The sequence below is a fragment of the Cygnus olor genome, chromosome 1, assembly GCF_009769625.2.
Source record: "Cygnus olor isolate bCygOlo1 chromosome 1, bCygOlo1.pri.v2, whole genome shotgun sequence".
Classification (NCBI taxonomy): Eukaryota; Metazoa; Chordata; class Aves; order Anseriformes; family Anatidae; genus Cygnus; species Cygnus olor.
Window position 1 is genome coordinate 8005023 of NC_049169.1, and position 15238 is coordinate 8020260.

General features: G+C 43.4%; 1 protein-coding gene across 1 annotated transcript in view; it reads left to right on the forward strand.

Moving 5' to 3' along the window:
- The window catches only part of ELAPOR2 (endosome-lysosome associated apoptosis and autophagy regulator family member 2), a 102384-nt gene that overhangs the window by 44725 nt on the left and 42421 nt on the right, over positions 1 to 15238 (forward strand). The window contains exon 2 of the mRNA XM_040548038.1: positions 5481 to 5601. Coding sequence (XP_040403972.1) covers positions 5481 to 5601 — 121 coding nt within the window. The remainder of the gene's footprint in view (positions 1 to 5480; positions 5602 to 15238) is intronic.

A 15238-nucleotide genomic window follows, 5' to 3' on the forward strand; every position in this document is an offset into this window, starting at 1 on the left:
AAAGTCTGAATATCTGCAGCTGCCTTGTGGGGTTCTAAGTAATGCAATTAGGGTTGGGTTTCTCACTGCCAAGAAAGCCACAAATAAATTGGGAGTCCAGAAAGAGAAGTGTGACGAGAATATACAGAAATGACTTGAGCAATTTGGGGATTTAGGAATAAAGTTGTAAATAATTAAAAGCCCAGCTCAAGTTTTCAGCTAAAAAGCACTAATATAAGTAATGTCAGAGGAGATTAAGGAGGAATGTTTATACATTCAGGAGAAGCTTAGAACTGGGCATTAACTCCGACTGAGAGGTGAGGCAGAGCCCTGCTGATGGATGGTGTGCTGCTCACTGATGGCCTCGGGATGATAGGAGCATGGGAGGGGGGCAGGAATACTCTTTGATGCCAGAGGAAATAATTAGAAATAAGGAGTGCAGTAAAAGAGGAGGATGGGCTAGATGCCCTAAACTAATAAGAAATGGGAATTTGTATCTCCTCTTTCAAAGCCTGAATTAGGAGAAGTGAGTGATGGGCAGCCCTTGAAACACTGGAGTAGTCTCAAAGTGTTGAGTGCTTGGTCCCTGAATGTGTTAACGTTATGGAGGCCAAATGTGGGGAAGCACAGCCGTGGTATCTGCTCCAACCCAGCAGGCAGAGAGAGACATGCTTCTGTATCCCTTGGGATATCATGTCCTGGAGTACAAGGAAAGTGAAAGTGTTGTCTCCTCTTCACTGTGATTAGTCTGGGGGGATCACAAGTGCACTCGATGGGGTCAGGCTCCCATCTTATCTCCTCCTGAATTCATTCTTTCCTTAAAGAGGCTTTTATTTGTGTGATGTTGCTGTTTTCTGGCCTTTTTTTTTTTTTTTTTAAAGACATGGCTAATCCCTATTGTACATATAAATATAGGTAGCACATGGGTCTGTAAAGATTACAGGTGCTCCTTTTGGCAAACAATATCTTTTTATAGCATTGAGTGCAGTTAATCGGGTTAAGCAAAAGTATCAGTGGAACAAGCAGTGCAAGTTCAGGGAAGGAATAAGTGACAGATCTGACAACTATTGTTTAGTAATATTTGGCAGGTATGGTAGAAGCTGTTTTTTTTTTTTTTTTTTGGTTTGTTGACATCTGTGGTTGGAGAACAACATGAGCAGAGCAAGATATTAAATTGCAAAGACACACTTGCTATTGTATTTCATAACAGAGAAGGTAAATGTTTATTGCTCCTGGTCTTCATCCATTGTTCCTACCCAGATCAAATGTTCAGTGCATCAGGAACTGGTTGTAAGGGTTTGTGCCCTCTCTGCCCTTCAATTCTGATTAAGTGGGAAAGGCTATAGGGCAGCTCCCGTCTAGTTGAAAGGAGGGAATTAGAAAATTGGTGCAGAAGAACAGGAATGCACTGAGGTGGCTGTTTCTCCTCGTCATGGAGAAAGCTCAGTTCTACAGGGGTTTCTTCAGGAGAAAGCTCTTCAGTTAAAGTAGAGGAAAACGATACTTACAGAGTTTCAGAGAGACCCTGAAATAGGCCTTTACTTTTTGAAAAGAGGTGGTAGCAGTGCCTGTCTGTCAGCTGTTGTAAAGTACCATGAGGTGACTAGCTCACACATAGAGGCCTGCTCTGGAGATATGGAGCACCATGTGCACCAGGTCAGTGGTGGTTTGACCCAGCTGGGCAGCTGAGATCCACAACAACCACTCTCTTACTCCCCCTCCTCAGAGGGAAAGGGGGAGAATGTACAATGGAAAGGGCTCAAGGGTTAAGATAAGGACAGGGAGATCACTCAACAATTACTGTCACTGGCAAAACAAACTCAGCGTAGGGAGATTAAAGTAATTTATTGCCTATTACTAACAGGCTAGAGCAGTGAGAAACTAAAAGCAAATGAAAACCACCTTCTCCCAACCACCCTCTTCCACCTGCTCCCTCCAAGTGGCGCAGGGGAATGGGGGCTGCGGTCAGTCCCTGATGCTTTGTTTCGCTGCTCCTTCAAGGTCCCTCTCTGCCCCTGCTCCATGAGGGGTCCCTCCCACGGGATGCCATCCTTCCTGAACTGAGCCTGCGGGGGCTGCCCACAGGCAGCAGCTCTTCAAGAACTGCTCCCACATGGCTCCATACCACGGGGTCCATCTCCCAGGAGCAAACTGCTCCAGCACAGGTCCCCCACGGGTGGCAGCTCCCCCCAGACCCCCTGCTCCTGTGTGGGCTCCTCTCCACGGGCTGCAGCTCCGGCCCGGGGCCTGCTCCTTCAGGGGCTCTCCATGGGCCGCAGCCTCCTCCAGGCCACATCCACCTGCTCCACCGAGGGCTCCTCCACGGGCTGCAGCGTGGAGATCTGCTCCGCTGTGGTACACCAGCAGCTACCAAAACCCTGCCATGTAAACCCAATACACCAGTGGGTCTGGTGGCCAAAGCAGGGCCATGGAGCTGTGCCTGCAGGGCAGGAGGTGTGGGTGCCCTGGCTGCAGGACTTTTGCATGGGAAGCACGTGACGGTGGCAGGCCCAACCATTGATTTGGTATTGATGCTTTATGAACAGAGCATGCTGGACCAATTCTGCTATTTTTTCTCCCTCTGGCAGAGCTGTGACCAGTTCACCATCCCTTTCATGTCATGTGCATGCACAAGGGCATTTTTTTGGGAGGCAGTGTCCTTCAAAGGGAGCATATGTACATCAGAGTTTTTTCTAACAGCTTTTCATACAAGTCCACGTGTGATTTCACTAATTTTCCAAGAACAATGAGTCAAAATACAGCACAGAGTAAAACAAATGTTCTTGTCTATTTTTGGAGGCCCTTTTCAGGTTACTATTAACCTTTCATTTGAAATTTAATGCTGAGGACTACACATTGATTCTGAGCAGCTTCTTGGAAGAGCGTCAATTTTCCACTTAGAAAATTATCTTTTTTTTTTTTTTTTAAAAAAAAAAACCATATGGGACATTGTTTGTCAGTTCTGAGAGACATTTTCCTATGAAAATGTACACTTTGGGACTGAAATTCAAACCAGTTTTGCCAAATCCCAGGAACTTTAAGCAACAAAATAGGAAATGTAATAGGAAATAACAGCTGAACTGGGGGAGGGACATGTTTAGATCATTAAGGCCAAGCCCAGAAAAGTAATAAAGCAGTCAGACTTGTTAAAATTAAACAGGCCCATGGCCAAATTTAAAGATACTATATATCTGGATGATAGTGGGAAAAAAAAAAAAAAACACGTTGAAAGCAAAAACAGAGTAATAGCTGGCAGCAGATAACATCTGGCAGCAGATTTGCTGTGAAATTCATTTCTGAGAAGTGGTGGGTAAAGAAATTTCTCAATCAGGGAGGAGAAGAAATCCCAGAAGAGTGAAACTGTGCTTTTCAGTGAGATGCAAAGGAGCTGTAGCGTCCCATGATGCTGAGAGGCCTCCTCTATCAACCTGCTATATTTGGAAGCTCCGATTGCTGAGGCAGATTAGAAACCCTGAGCCCGGTAAGCCACTGTTAGTGGGAGATTTCCAGTGCTCCCTACGTCACATTGGCTTTGAGGACGTGTCTGCTGCAGCCAAGGCATGCTTTCAGCTCATAGGGATGTATCTGAGCTACTTTGGGTGCTGAGGATGGTGTCACCATGGCTGCTAAAGCAACTCAAAATGCTCTATCTTTTAGTTGAACCTGAACTTCACGTAGATGTATTCACCTGGCAAAAAAATGGCAAAATCCATGGAGTGGTTTTCAGACATAAAGTTGAGTTGAAAGTCAGCTAGAAAACAAGTTTTTTTTTAAAAAATCCATCTCTTCCACAAAGGAACTAAGCAAGTAGTAGGCAAAGGCAATGGAAAGAGGTTGTTTAAGAGCAAGGCTGTGCTGCATAACTTACCTTGTGAGCCTTGAGGCTCACACACAGGGGTGGTCACAGGGAAGGACATGTTTTGGGTACGTCTCCCCTGGAAACCTCACCTGGCTGGTTAAAGCTGGAGAGATGTCCGTGGAAGTAGGGGAGAGATTGAGACCTGACTCTTCTGCCTGAATTTGGAAGGAGAGCAGAACAACATTTTTATGTATAATTTTGCTGCTGTCCTGAGCTTCAACTCTAAGGTGATATATTCACATTCAGATACCATTAGAGGGGATGTTTTTGCACTGTGCCATGCATCCTTGCTAGCTGCATCACTTCTGAGAGCCCCTTCCTGGCTGCAAAGGGATAGCATGCTGGGGAGACATCTGCAAAGTGCATTTTCAGAGGGTGGCTCTGAGAGCAACCTGGATTGTTGATACCAAACTGCTCTCTGTAATTTAGTTGACCTGATATGAAATAGAAAAAAGTAAGAGGTCTGAACATGAGTCAGGTTCAGAATGCAAATATCCTTTGCATTGCTTTACTCCAGGCTTGCATATTTAATTTAATAGATATTTTTTTCTTATGTGATATGAACTAGGAGATGGATCTATTACAGATATGTTGCATATATATTCTGGTTGCCTTATAGGCAGATTTCAGTACCAAGATGATTAAGGACTATTTTTTTCTGTTCCTTGAAGATTGTATAATGAGATGAAAAAGGGAAAATGTGAATTTTAATTGAGTATATTCAGGGTGTTCAGAGTGCAGTATATCATATTTCACGTATGGCTGCAGGTTTTATCCTATCTTCTTATGCTTTGCTTTATTTCTGAGCCAACTATTTTTTGTTTCCAGTGTGCTGTTAGTTAGGTTTCTAACCCATAAGTTGAGCCACAAAGACTTTTATTGAACCATAAAGATATTAATTCCAGAGCAATCAGAATATTATTTGCAGTTGGATGCTAAATATCAAAGGCTTTATTGATGTTTAGGTAGGACTTTATTAACACCCAAATATCTCTGGAGAATTATGGTAACAATAGGAGAAATATTAATCTTGGTATGGTTTGGTTTTCTGTAAGTAAATGAGAATTGAAAGTCTTCTTGTGAGTCAGCTGAATATTTGCAGGGATGCACTAATCTATACCAGAGTCAGCATGGAAGTACCCTTATCCATTTAATTCCCTTTCTTCTGCTCCGTGCTCCACCACGTGGCATGCCACTGCTGCAAGGGGTCATAGGAGGAACAGGAAAAGATTGCCCCCGGGTGATCCTTGTGTGCACAGAGGACATGCTTCTAGGGCAGCATAGGTTAGGATAGGTGTCTGGAGGTCAGATACACTGATGGCTAGAGGTTTGGGATCAATCCTGCTCTAAGAGACTAGGAAACAAAATTCTGTTGGAATTTGTGTCCCCTCTCTCAAGTGCTTTTGCAAATCCCACCCCCTCTGCCTTACATTTGTGCAGCACAGCTCTGGGCACGCTTTGTGCTTGCTCTGTGATGATCCACGGTGATCATCAAAGCAGCGGCAGTGCTGCACAGTATGTTCCATGGCAGCTACTTCCTTTCTGGTTTAATTATAACCGAGTTTGCTAATCCTGGTCTTGATTAATGTGCTTAATATGCAAATGTTATGATGAAACTGAAACTCTTTGTAATTGCTTGCAGACAGATTATCACTTCGAGTACACAGAGTGTGACAGCAGTGGCTCCAGATGGAGGGTGGCAGTCCCGAATCCGTCGGTGGAGTGCTCTGGACTACCCGACCCCGTGAAAGGGAAGGAATGCAGTATGTCACTTTTCATTTTACAGACCATTTCTGTCTGTTTGTGCTATTTACCCAATGTGGCACTGACGCCAACAAAGTCCCATGGAAGGGCTTTGAGATGCAGGTGATATGGTTCTTCCTAGTTCTGTCACCGATGTCCCAAGTGTCCTTGAGTTGTCCTTCCTTTCTGGGTCTCTCATGTATCCCCTTCCAGCCCTTCTCCTTGTCTCTTGGAGCTATGGAGCAGGGACTGTCTTTGCAGCAGAGTTGTAAAACTCGTCAATACCTGCTGCAGGTACCCCTGTGTGGTAATTCACAGACAAGCCACATCTACCACAATACCTCTTGAACAGTTGTGGTTGCTTGTCTTGAGCTGCCATAATCACAGAATCACAGACTCACAGAATTGTAGGGGTTGGAAGGGACCTCGAGAGATCATTGGGTCCAACCCCCCTGCCAAAGCAGGTTCCCTAGAGCAGGTTGCCCAGGTAGGCGTCCAGACGGGCCTTGAATGTCTCCAGAGAAGGAGACTCCACAACCTCCCTGGGCAGCCTGTCCCAGGGCTCCGTCACCCTCACCGTGAAGAAGTTCTTTCGCATGTTGGGGCGGAACTTCCTGGGCTCCATTTTGTGGCCATTGCCCCTTGTCCTGTCCCCACAGACCACTGAAAAGAGGTTGGCCAAATCCCCCTGTCTACCACACTTAAGATCCCCTCTCATGTTCTGTAATGTTCTGCAGCTCTCCAGTTCAGTTCTAGTACTGGCCAAAATGGTGATGAGCAGTGGCCAAATTACTTCTGCATGGTGTCCATGCTTTCATCACCCGCATTGTTTAACTGATGATAAGCTAATGCCATAACTAATGGTAAATGTCTTATCGTCCTGTGTTATTTTCATGATGAAGCTTTTGCATTTTATTTATTTATTTTAACAACTCAGAGTATTCTCATAGAACTTGATCCTTTTTTTTTTTTTTTTTTTTTTTTTTTTTTTTTTTTTTTTTGCATCTGGGGTCATAAGTAAACTCTACAAGCACATTTGAACTGTTTCCTTGCTGTTTTGCTGCTTTCCCAGGCTGAATGCTCCTTCCCATCACACTTGCTTGCTCTAGCAATTCTCTTCACCACAGATCCTAGCAGTGCTTTATTTTCTCAGTAATTTCTAGCAGGGGCTATGAATCATTGTATCTGACAAATGGAAGGAATGATGGCCGTGTCCTTTCAGTACTACAGTAGAAGAGGTGACTTTTTATTCACTTCTGACTCTCCTCCTGTAAAGGTTTATTGTTCATTTCATTACAGCACATGCTCCAGCATACGGCACATAAATGTTTCCTATAGCAGCGTTGACCATGGGAAGATTTCTGATTACCTGCAAGCATCAGCTGAAAAGCTGCCTGTGTCATTCCTGGTGCTTGCATTTTGTTTCTGGGATTTTACATGTATGATCTATGTAAACCTGCAGGATATTCGATTACAGAACTATGGGACTGGAAAGCACCTCAGGTGATCCCCTAATTTATGCCCTAGCCCAAATGGCTATAATAGTTTTGACTTTATAATTTGTGGCTGATGTTTGCTGGGCTGTTTCCAGGGACCTCTGATGATAAAGAGCCCACAAGCTCTCCAGATACTTGCTTATATATTTTGTCCTATTAATTTTCCCTCCTGTTATTATTATCTTTTTTCCTGCTGTTGAGTCTCCCTTGTACTTCAAGCCTCTTACTTTTTGCTGTCTGCACTTTAAAGGAGCAGATAGCATTATCCCTTCTGATGCACAACCACTTTTGGTGTACTCTGAAGTACCTGGGCATAACTCATTTTTTCTGATGTACACTATTTCTTTGTAAACCTTGTGATAAATGGTTTAAGGTCCAACAGCGTTACATTCTCCTTAGCTTTGTGGTACACATTTCAACAAACGGTGCGCTTACCCCATTTCTTCTCCTCTTATTTCCATGCCTTCCTGGTCTTAAATCACTTCCAAGGGAAATTCAACTGTTTTATAACAACAGCTTCTCCATTTCTGGCACCCTGTTAGACGAGAGGAAAGCTTTGCCCAGTAGATTGGCTGTGATATTACATACAAAACACAGGATTCTGTTAAATTCACTGGAAAACTCATCTCAGTAGATGCCTCTGCTCCTTGTAGTGTTGCTTTTAAGTCCCATGGCAATTCAGCTGCTTTGAGAAGCAATTGGATAGTTGACTTTTTTTTTTTTTTACTGAACCCTTCAGATGTCAGCTGTCTGGGCTCTTGGGAGTGCAGCAGAGTTAATGTAGGTCTTTTTTTTTTTTTTTTTCGCTGTAGTATATTATCTGGCTTTAGGAAATGTCTGGCTATATTCTGATTGGAAAAGTCATTTTAGATTTCACATCTCTTAGTCTTTCACCTCTTGCTTTAAGAGCAGCCAATCCTTCAGGCTGAAAACATGATTCTGTCGGTAGCAATCAGTCACTGTCAGAGTGCGCTGGGACTTACATTGGACTTACATTACATCCCTTACATTGGATTTGGCTAACATGGTGGATTTTACAGCAAAATATCCAAATGTTTTCTCATAGGCCTAGTGTTTTCATCCCAAGGAGTATTGAGAAATACCGTCAGGTTGGCACGTGCTTTGAGATGAGTCTTTCTGTCCATTCTACACTTTAGATTCTGCTCCATCTTGTAGATCCTACCCTATGCCAGAGCGCCCTGACATTGGGAATCCTCCTGATATTTGGTAGAGTCCCAAACTCCCTTGAGGTTTCTCTTTCAGTCCTTCAGCCTACAGAGCTGTGGACCACAGTACAATCACCACAAATGGGGTGACTTCCAGCTTTGGAGACCTGTTATCTTTAGAAGGTATGACTGCGTTCCAGTAGTCCTAAGATATAGCTGAGCCAACTGTGTCTCTGCTCTTAAAAGAGCCTTGCAGCTGTATAGCAGCATGAGTTCTGAGAGCTTTTTTTGTCTCCTGGAGGTTGGCGAAGCCCTCAGTGGTCCCTGCTGGCAGCTAGGACACAGTGGATACGGAAGAATCTGGGTGAGAATGTGTTTTTTTTGGAACACATCTGCCACTGCTGCTGACTTCATGATGTTTTGTTTGCGGTTGTTTTCATCTATTTGGAAATGTCTGCCGCTTGAGAATATCTGCTATTGATCTTTACTCCTCCCTGAAAACAGAAGTGACTTGCAGGCTGTCATTAAATTTTGGATCCCGAGAATACTGCGTGAACCTCTTCAGCTTCCAAACACTCAGCAGTCGTTCTGTTTAAATTGTGCCTGAACTAGGAATTGGAAAGATGATTTCACAATATGTTAAACGTCTCCAATCATCTCTGTAAATATGTCTAGACTGCGGTCTCCAGTGGAGTGCAAAGACACTTGAGATTGCTAAAAATGTATTAGCTCAGGTGCTTCACGTATCTGGGGCAATCTAACTGTGGCACGGAGCTCGGTTGGTGTCTCAAGATGTGCTCATTTTCAGGATGTTGTGTTTTCCTGCTTTTCATTCAAGTGATCCCATTTAAAATTAGGTTGGGTATCTCCATGCTCTGCTGCGTTTTGAAGCGTATGCTGACCTGCAAAGCACAGCGGACGGTGACCCACTGAGAGCGACTGCCAGCATTTCCTGGCATGGCTGTAGTCTCCAAAACATGTCAGGATCGAGACCTTTTTTGGGTTTTCAAAAATATCATCAGCCAAGCTTACCTGCAGAGAAGACTGATCCCTCTGAGAATTAGTCACAGGGTTCAGAGTAGGAAGGACTGTCACATTTTGACTACTTTATAATCTGGGTATAAGACGAAGGATATTTTTGCCTTTTCCTTGCCATGAGCACAGAGCAGCATAAAGACCCACCATCCCTTCCTGCCACGCTCCCCTCCTCATCTTTCCTATGCAGATTGGAGGCAGGAGGAAAGAAGGAACCTCACAGGGCAGGTATTTTTGATGCTGCAGGAAGTGCTGCTGCCCCGTGACCCAGATGTGGGAGAGATGGTGCAGAAGCAGCTCTGCAGGACAGAAGCTCAATTTCAATGCACTGAGACAACATGACCTTTCTACAGTTCACTCCTGCCACTCTTTCTGATCTCCTTGCTCTGTGGGGCTGCAGCAAGCACCACTTTCAGTCCCCATGTTGGTGTCAGCCTGTGTTACCTTCAGGAATGGCCATGACTGCCTGGCCAATGCTCCTCAATGGCCTCGTTTTGCTCTTTCTTTCATGCTCATGTTTGCTCAGAGATGAGTCATGCTCCTGACACCGACACATCACAGTTGCAAGAAATCCTGGAAAGAGACGCATGAAATGTGCAGTGAGGATCTTGGCTAGGAAAAAGGCAAAGTTTATTACTCCTAAAGCTTCTCTTCATGGCTCTCCTCTGCTTCATGTTTAAGATGTCCTCTCCAGGTGCTTACTAAGGGCTTTTTGGAGGTCTGGTACACACACGGAGGATGGAGCTGGGGGAGGTGGCAGGCAGAGCCTCCATCAGTGGGATCCAGACTGCCTGAATCGCTCCGTTACTTCTTGACAATCAGCAGCATGCTTAACTAATTTGGTCTCGTTCATTTTTAATTACCACAGGTCTTGCTCTAATCTCCTCACAAGCCTGATAGCAGGAAAGGAATTTAGCTGATAAGGATCACAGCCACCAGGGTACTATACTTGGCTTTTTCAATGGAAAATATTTATGGCAGTCGATGAGAGCAGTTTGCTCTTGGGGCTAAGCCTGAACCCCCCTATGGCTGGTGTCTTTGAAAGCCCTTTATTTTGGTGTGTGGGCTGTATGTGGTGTTTAACGGGAACCTTCTGGGGCCTGATGGTAGGAGCAGGATTTGGCATCGTGCTCCTGCTGACACTACGCTACTGTGTGTTTTGGTGGCCACAGTCGGGCTCTTCCACCAGCCTGACCATATGCTGTGTATTTTACACTCAGATTAAAGGTCTGAGCACAGAGCCTTCCTTCTTTCCTTGTCTCTCTCCCTTCCTCTCTTTATCTCCCTTCACTCCAGCACAACCCAAATATCTGGTTCAGAGCGTGCCCTTGCTGTGCACAGATGCACTGATTCACTCTTCAGAGCTGTTTTCATCAACAAAAAGGGCTCAACGGGTTCACATTTTGACCTCAAATTCCTTTTAATATTAACTCTCTTATTGCATAGAATGATGAGAGTATTTTTGTTTGTTTGCATGTTGTTTTTTTTTTGTCAGCCTAAACAAATGAGCTTGCACCTCATCTCATAAACATCTGTTAATTTTAGTGGCGCTATTTGCATAATTAATAACAAAACTTTACTGAGTATAATGAACAGAACAATTTCAAAAGGAGATGAATTTACTGTGTTCAAGGGAAAAAAGGACTGGTAAGGTCCCTGTCAGAGTCAGCATCCAAATGCCATCTATAATTAGAAAGTTTTCTTAACAAAAGAGGCACAAAAACATTGATAATATGGAGCTATTAATGGTTCTGCTTAGCAAATTCCACCTCTACCTGGTACTACTAATGCAGGAGAAAGTTTCTGGAAATCAGAAACGTGCTTCAGTTTTAAGGCAAGGTGTATGAGCATGCACCAAATAGTAACTGTGGAAAGCTCCACTGACTCCAGAAAATACAGCATCCTTATTTACAAGGGACTATACTGGGTCCTGAGAGCAAAATTTGTCCTGATTTATTGTTACTGAGCTGTGTTTGTTGAGTTTATTCAAACTTGTATAATCTGCTCCTAGGAAACCACAGGAGGAGATATAGATCTTTCTGCTAATTGCTGTGCACTTTAGACACAATTAAGGCAAGTGACCTTTTTAAGACTTGCAGGTTTTATAACACTTTAAGGCAATTGAAGTGATCCGCAGGAGTTTTGATTTTACCGTTCTGCTTCTGCAATGGAAAACAAACAGAAGTTTAAACTTGAATAGAAACCTTTTGAGTTTGATATCCTCTCTGTCTCTGATAAAATAGGGTAACTTGAGCTAGAAAGGAGTGGGTCTGATCCTAATTCCCTTGAAGTCATTGGGCATATGCAAATTTTATAAGACAGTACATGTATGTATGCACATACATACCTGTGTAGATGGGGAATATAAAATAACGTTAAACACCTGACAATACCTGTGTGCTTGTGCTACAGCCTTCTGATAGAAAGTGTCAGTTTATATCTGTTCATTGTCAACTAGTGCTTGTATTCAGGCAAATTCTTTTTAGTCTTCATGCTAAATAATTTGTTCTTCCAGAGTTTTTACCTAGAATTTAGAAATTTGGCTGAAGAAGCCTTGAAAATAGCAGTGAAAAGTTTTAGTAGTTTCTTTCATGTTTACATTATTGCACATGTACATCATAAAATCAGAGAATGGTTTGGGTCTGAAGGGACCTCAAAGCCCCCCCAGTGCCACCCCCTGCCATGGGCAGGGACACCTCCCACCAGCCCAGGCTGCCCCCAGCCCCATCCAGCCTGGCCTTGGGCACTGCCAGGGATGGGGCAGCCACAGCTCCTCCGGGCAGCCTGGGCCATGGCCTCAGCACCTGTAGATGTGAATGTACATACAAATATCTGCCTGTGAGTACTGCTATTTATTAAACAGTGACATTTATTTAAGCCTTAGAGAAGTCCAGGGTTATGGCTCTTGAAGCAAATGGGTAAATCCTAACACATAATCAGAGAGGGTTTTTTTTCCCCTTTTTATTTGACATTCACTGAGGGTTATTTTCTGGTCTTGTTAAAGGGCTTTGAAATGGCTGGGATTTCTTTGTTTCAATTAAAAAGAGCAAATATGGTGATATCAGCATAGCTCTGAGAACTTGGCATGTATCTATTTTTTTCTCATGGCTTGAAAGGACTAAATCTTGTCTAGCAACCTTCATGTACTAATGTTTTTTTCAGACATTGCTGCTTTGGGTGTTCACCTTGGAAGAAACAATGAGATCAAGCTATTATTGATGGCTGCTGGTGTTTAATCACGTCATTTAGATTGGGCATATGCATGTAGATACTTACACGAGGTGACAGATGCCGTTGGGTATCCTGGGCTATAGGAAAGTACTGTTTTGAGGCAATGTTCAAGAAGTCTATTCAGAAGTTCTCTGCTTTCATTCCTCCATCTTTGAGATTGCGTCCTCTAATGATATATTCTGACCTTCTCCCTCCTTTTGACTAACACCTTCCCTTTTCCCCTGTCAGCTGAATAGTCATATGAGTCCCATGAAGCTGCTGGTCAGCATGTATTTTTCCTCACATAGGGAAAGTTGCTCTCAAACTTGAATACCAAAAAAAAGGATTCATAGCAGGGATAAAATTGAGGGAATCTGAGCATTTTTCAATTTGCTGTAGATTCGGCCCTTCTATTATGTTCTACCTAGTAATTAAAGATGTCAGAGAGAAAAAAAATAGTATGTAATTCTGGCTCTGCAGCCAGCTCTGGCATGAACAGCGAGATGTGCAAGAAATAGATTTCATTGTCGTGGTCATATAGAGGGGCACTTTTGTGCATATGGACTGCAGGACTGGGCAACTCAATTTTATCTGAGCTTTTTTCATATTTCTAGGAAAGTTTTTCTGTTTTTTTTTTTTTTTTTTTTTTTTTTTTTTTTCCTGAAAGGAACAAGAGATGCTTTCACACTAGAGTGCAACGGGGAGGGGACCATCATACAGCAGCAGACACTGCTCTGAGGACTGCTGTGAAACCGAGGAATTAATACAAGGCTGCCAAGGATCAAAGATGTTGAGCTGGCAGTGGTGTGCCTGGCAGTTTGAGAGCCACAGCTGAAAGGCTGTGATTTAGCAAAGCACTCCTACAGATGTGTATTTCCATTCCTCTTGCAGCAACACTATTAATGAGCTAATGTTTCTAACTTGAGTCAGCTAGGTACATCCTATTGATGGCATTAGGGCTCTCACCTGGGCTGAGACATGAGGCTACATTTTATCTTGGCATTTCCTGCCTGGATGTCTTCCTAATGCGTATTGTTGTCCTGGGAGATAATGCAATTTTACAAGAAATTGCTCCAGACTTTTTCCTCTGTGCATGAGGAATACAGTGTCTTTTGAGAAAAAGTCGCAGTTGGCTTTTTGAAGCATAGATCTTTTTAGGTAAATATTTAAAAAATCAGAAGAGTTTGCTCTGAACCCACAGAGTTTAATTCCCAGGGAAGTGTTACTGAGAACTGTGCGTTGGTGTGTGTATTGAGACTTGCAAGAGAAAGATTGGCCTTAGTGTCCTTTGATGATTTCTTTGCCCTACTTGTGTACACAACGCAATTAAATAAGTTAAACACAGCTTCCTCTGAGTCCTCTTCCAACTGGAAAGAAGCTGGCAAGACCTTGAGGTTTGCTACGGCTTTGTAGAAGGATGAGAGGCAAGCAGAGAGGCGTGATCACGATGACGATTTTATCACATCAGCTGAATAGGGTGGAGGTAGCTGAGTGTTTTCATCCAAAGTTGATATTTGAGGTCCAGTTGCAATCCAGTCAGTGGATACCTCAAGCTCAATGAAGTTGCTCAGACACAGCTGTTTTGGGTCACTTGAGGTTCCTTAGGATTTCCTGTCCTTTCTCCAGTTGCTGCATCAGGACAAGAGTCTCCTGTAAGACCTGGGTCACGTTTGCCAGCCCAATGCAAAAGGCAACTCAAAAGTCACTAGAAGCCAGTTGGCGAGCAATGGAAACGAGCCCACTAGGGACTGGAGAGCTACTCACTCACCTTACGGCACATTTCCTACTGTGCTCCCTGACATCTCCAGCTCTGAGCCATTACAATGGCTGTTGTATCCCGGGCAGCAACTGTGCGTGGTAACCTTTTGGTAATATCTGTCTTTCACTCTGTGTCCCACTTCCTTCATGAATATGCTGAATATTCCAGTTCCAAAACCACAGCTTTCAGTGCCCATCTGATGAAATAAAAGTGATAATAAAAATCATAGAATCATAGAATCATAGAATATCCCGAGTTGGAAGGGACCCATAAGGATCATCAAGTCCAACTCCTGGCACCGCACAGGTCTGCCCAAAAGTTTAGGCCATGTGACTAAGTGCACAGTCCAATCTCTTCTTAAATGATGAAATGAAATATGAAATAAAAAAATAAAATATGCCAGACCAGCTGGGGAAAATTGTACTGTTCCTGTCAAAGAGGTGAACCAGAAAAAGTGTTGGTTTATTTCATCATTTCTTGGATAAAAGGAGAAAATATTCGCTCTCAAGAAAAGGAAGGGTCTCTTCCATGGAAGTTACTCTTGTCCAGGTAAGCTTACCTTTCAGTGTGATTGCATTTCAAGTCCAAACAGGCTTGACAGACTTTTTCCTTAAATTAAGATTCAGTCTGGTTCCTGATAACACATTGGGATATAATGACTGAAGAAAACGAACATCAATTATTCACAGTCTATTGGAGAAGCCTCGTATAAATTATTCACGGAAGACATTCTGAAGCTGGCTGAGATTATAGGAAACATTAATAATAAAGCAATGAGTTCCTCTCTTCCTTTGACTTTTTTTTTTCTTTTTTTTTTTTCCTTTTTTTCTCTTCATCCCACATTTTGGTTGGTCCTTGGTGCCATGTCATGTGGACCCTGATGTCCCAGGGTATCACTGAACAGATGGCTCGATGTACTTGTCCTTGGCCACGTCTTCCCATCTAGGTTTGTGGCATGCATCTGTTGAACCCAGCAGCTGTTCAGAGGGAC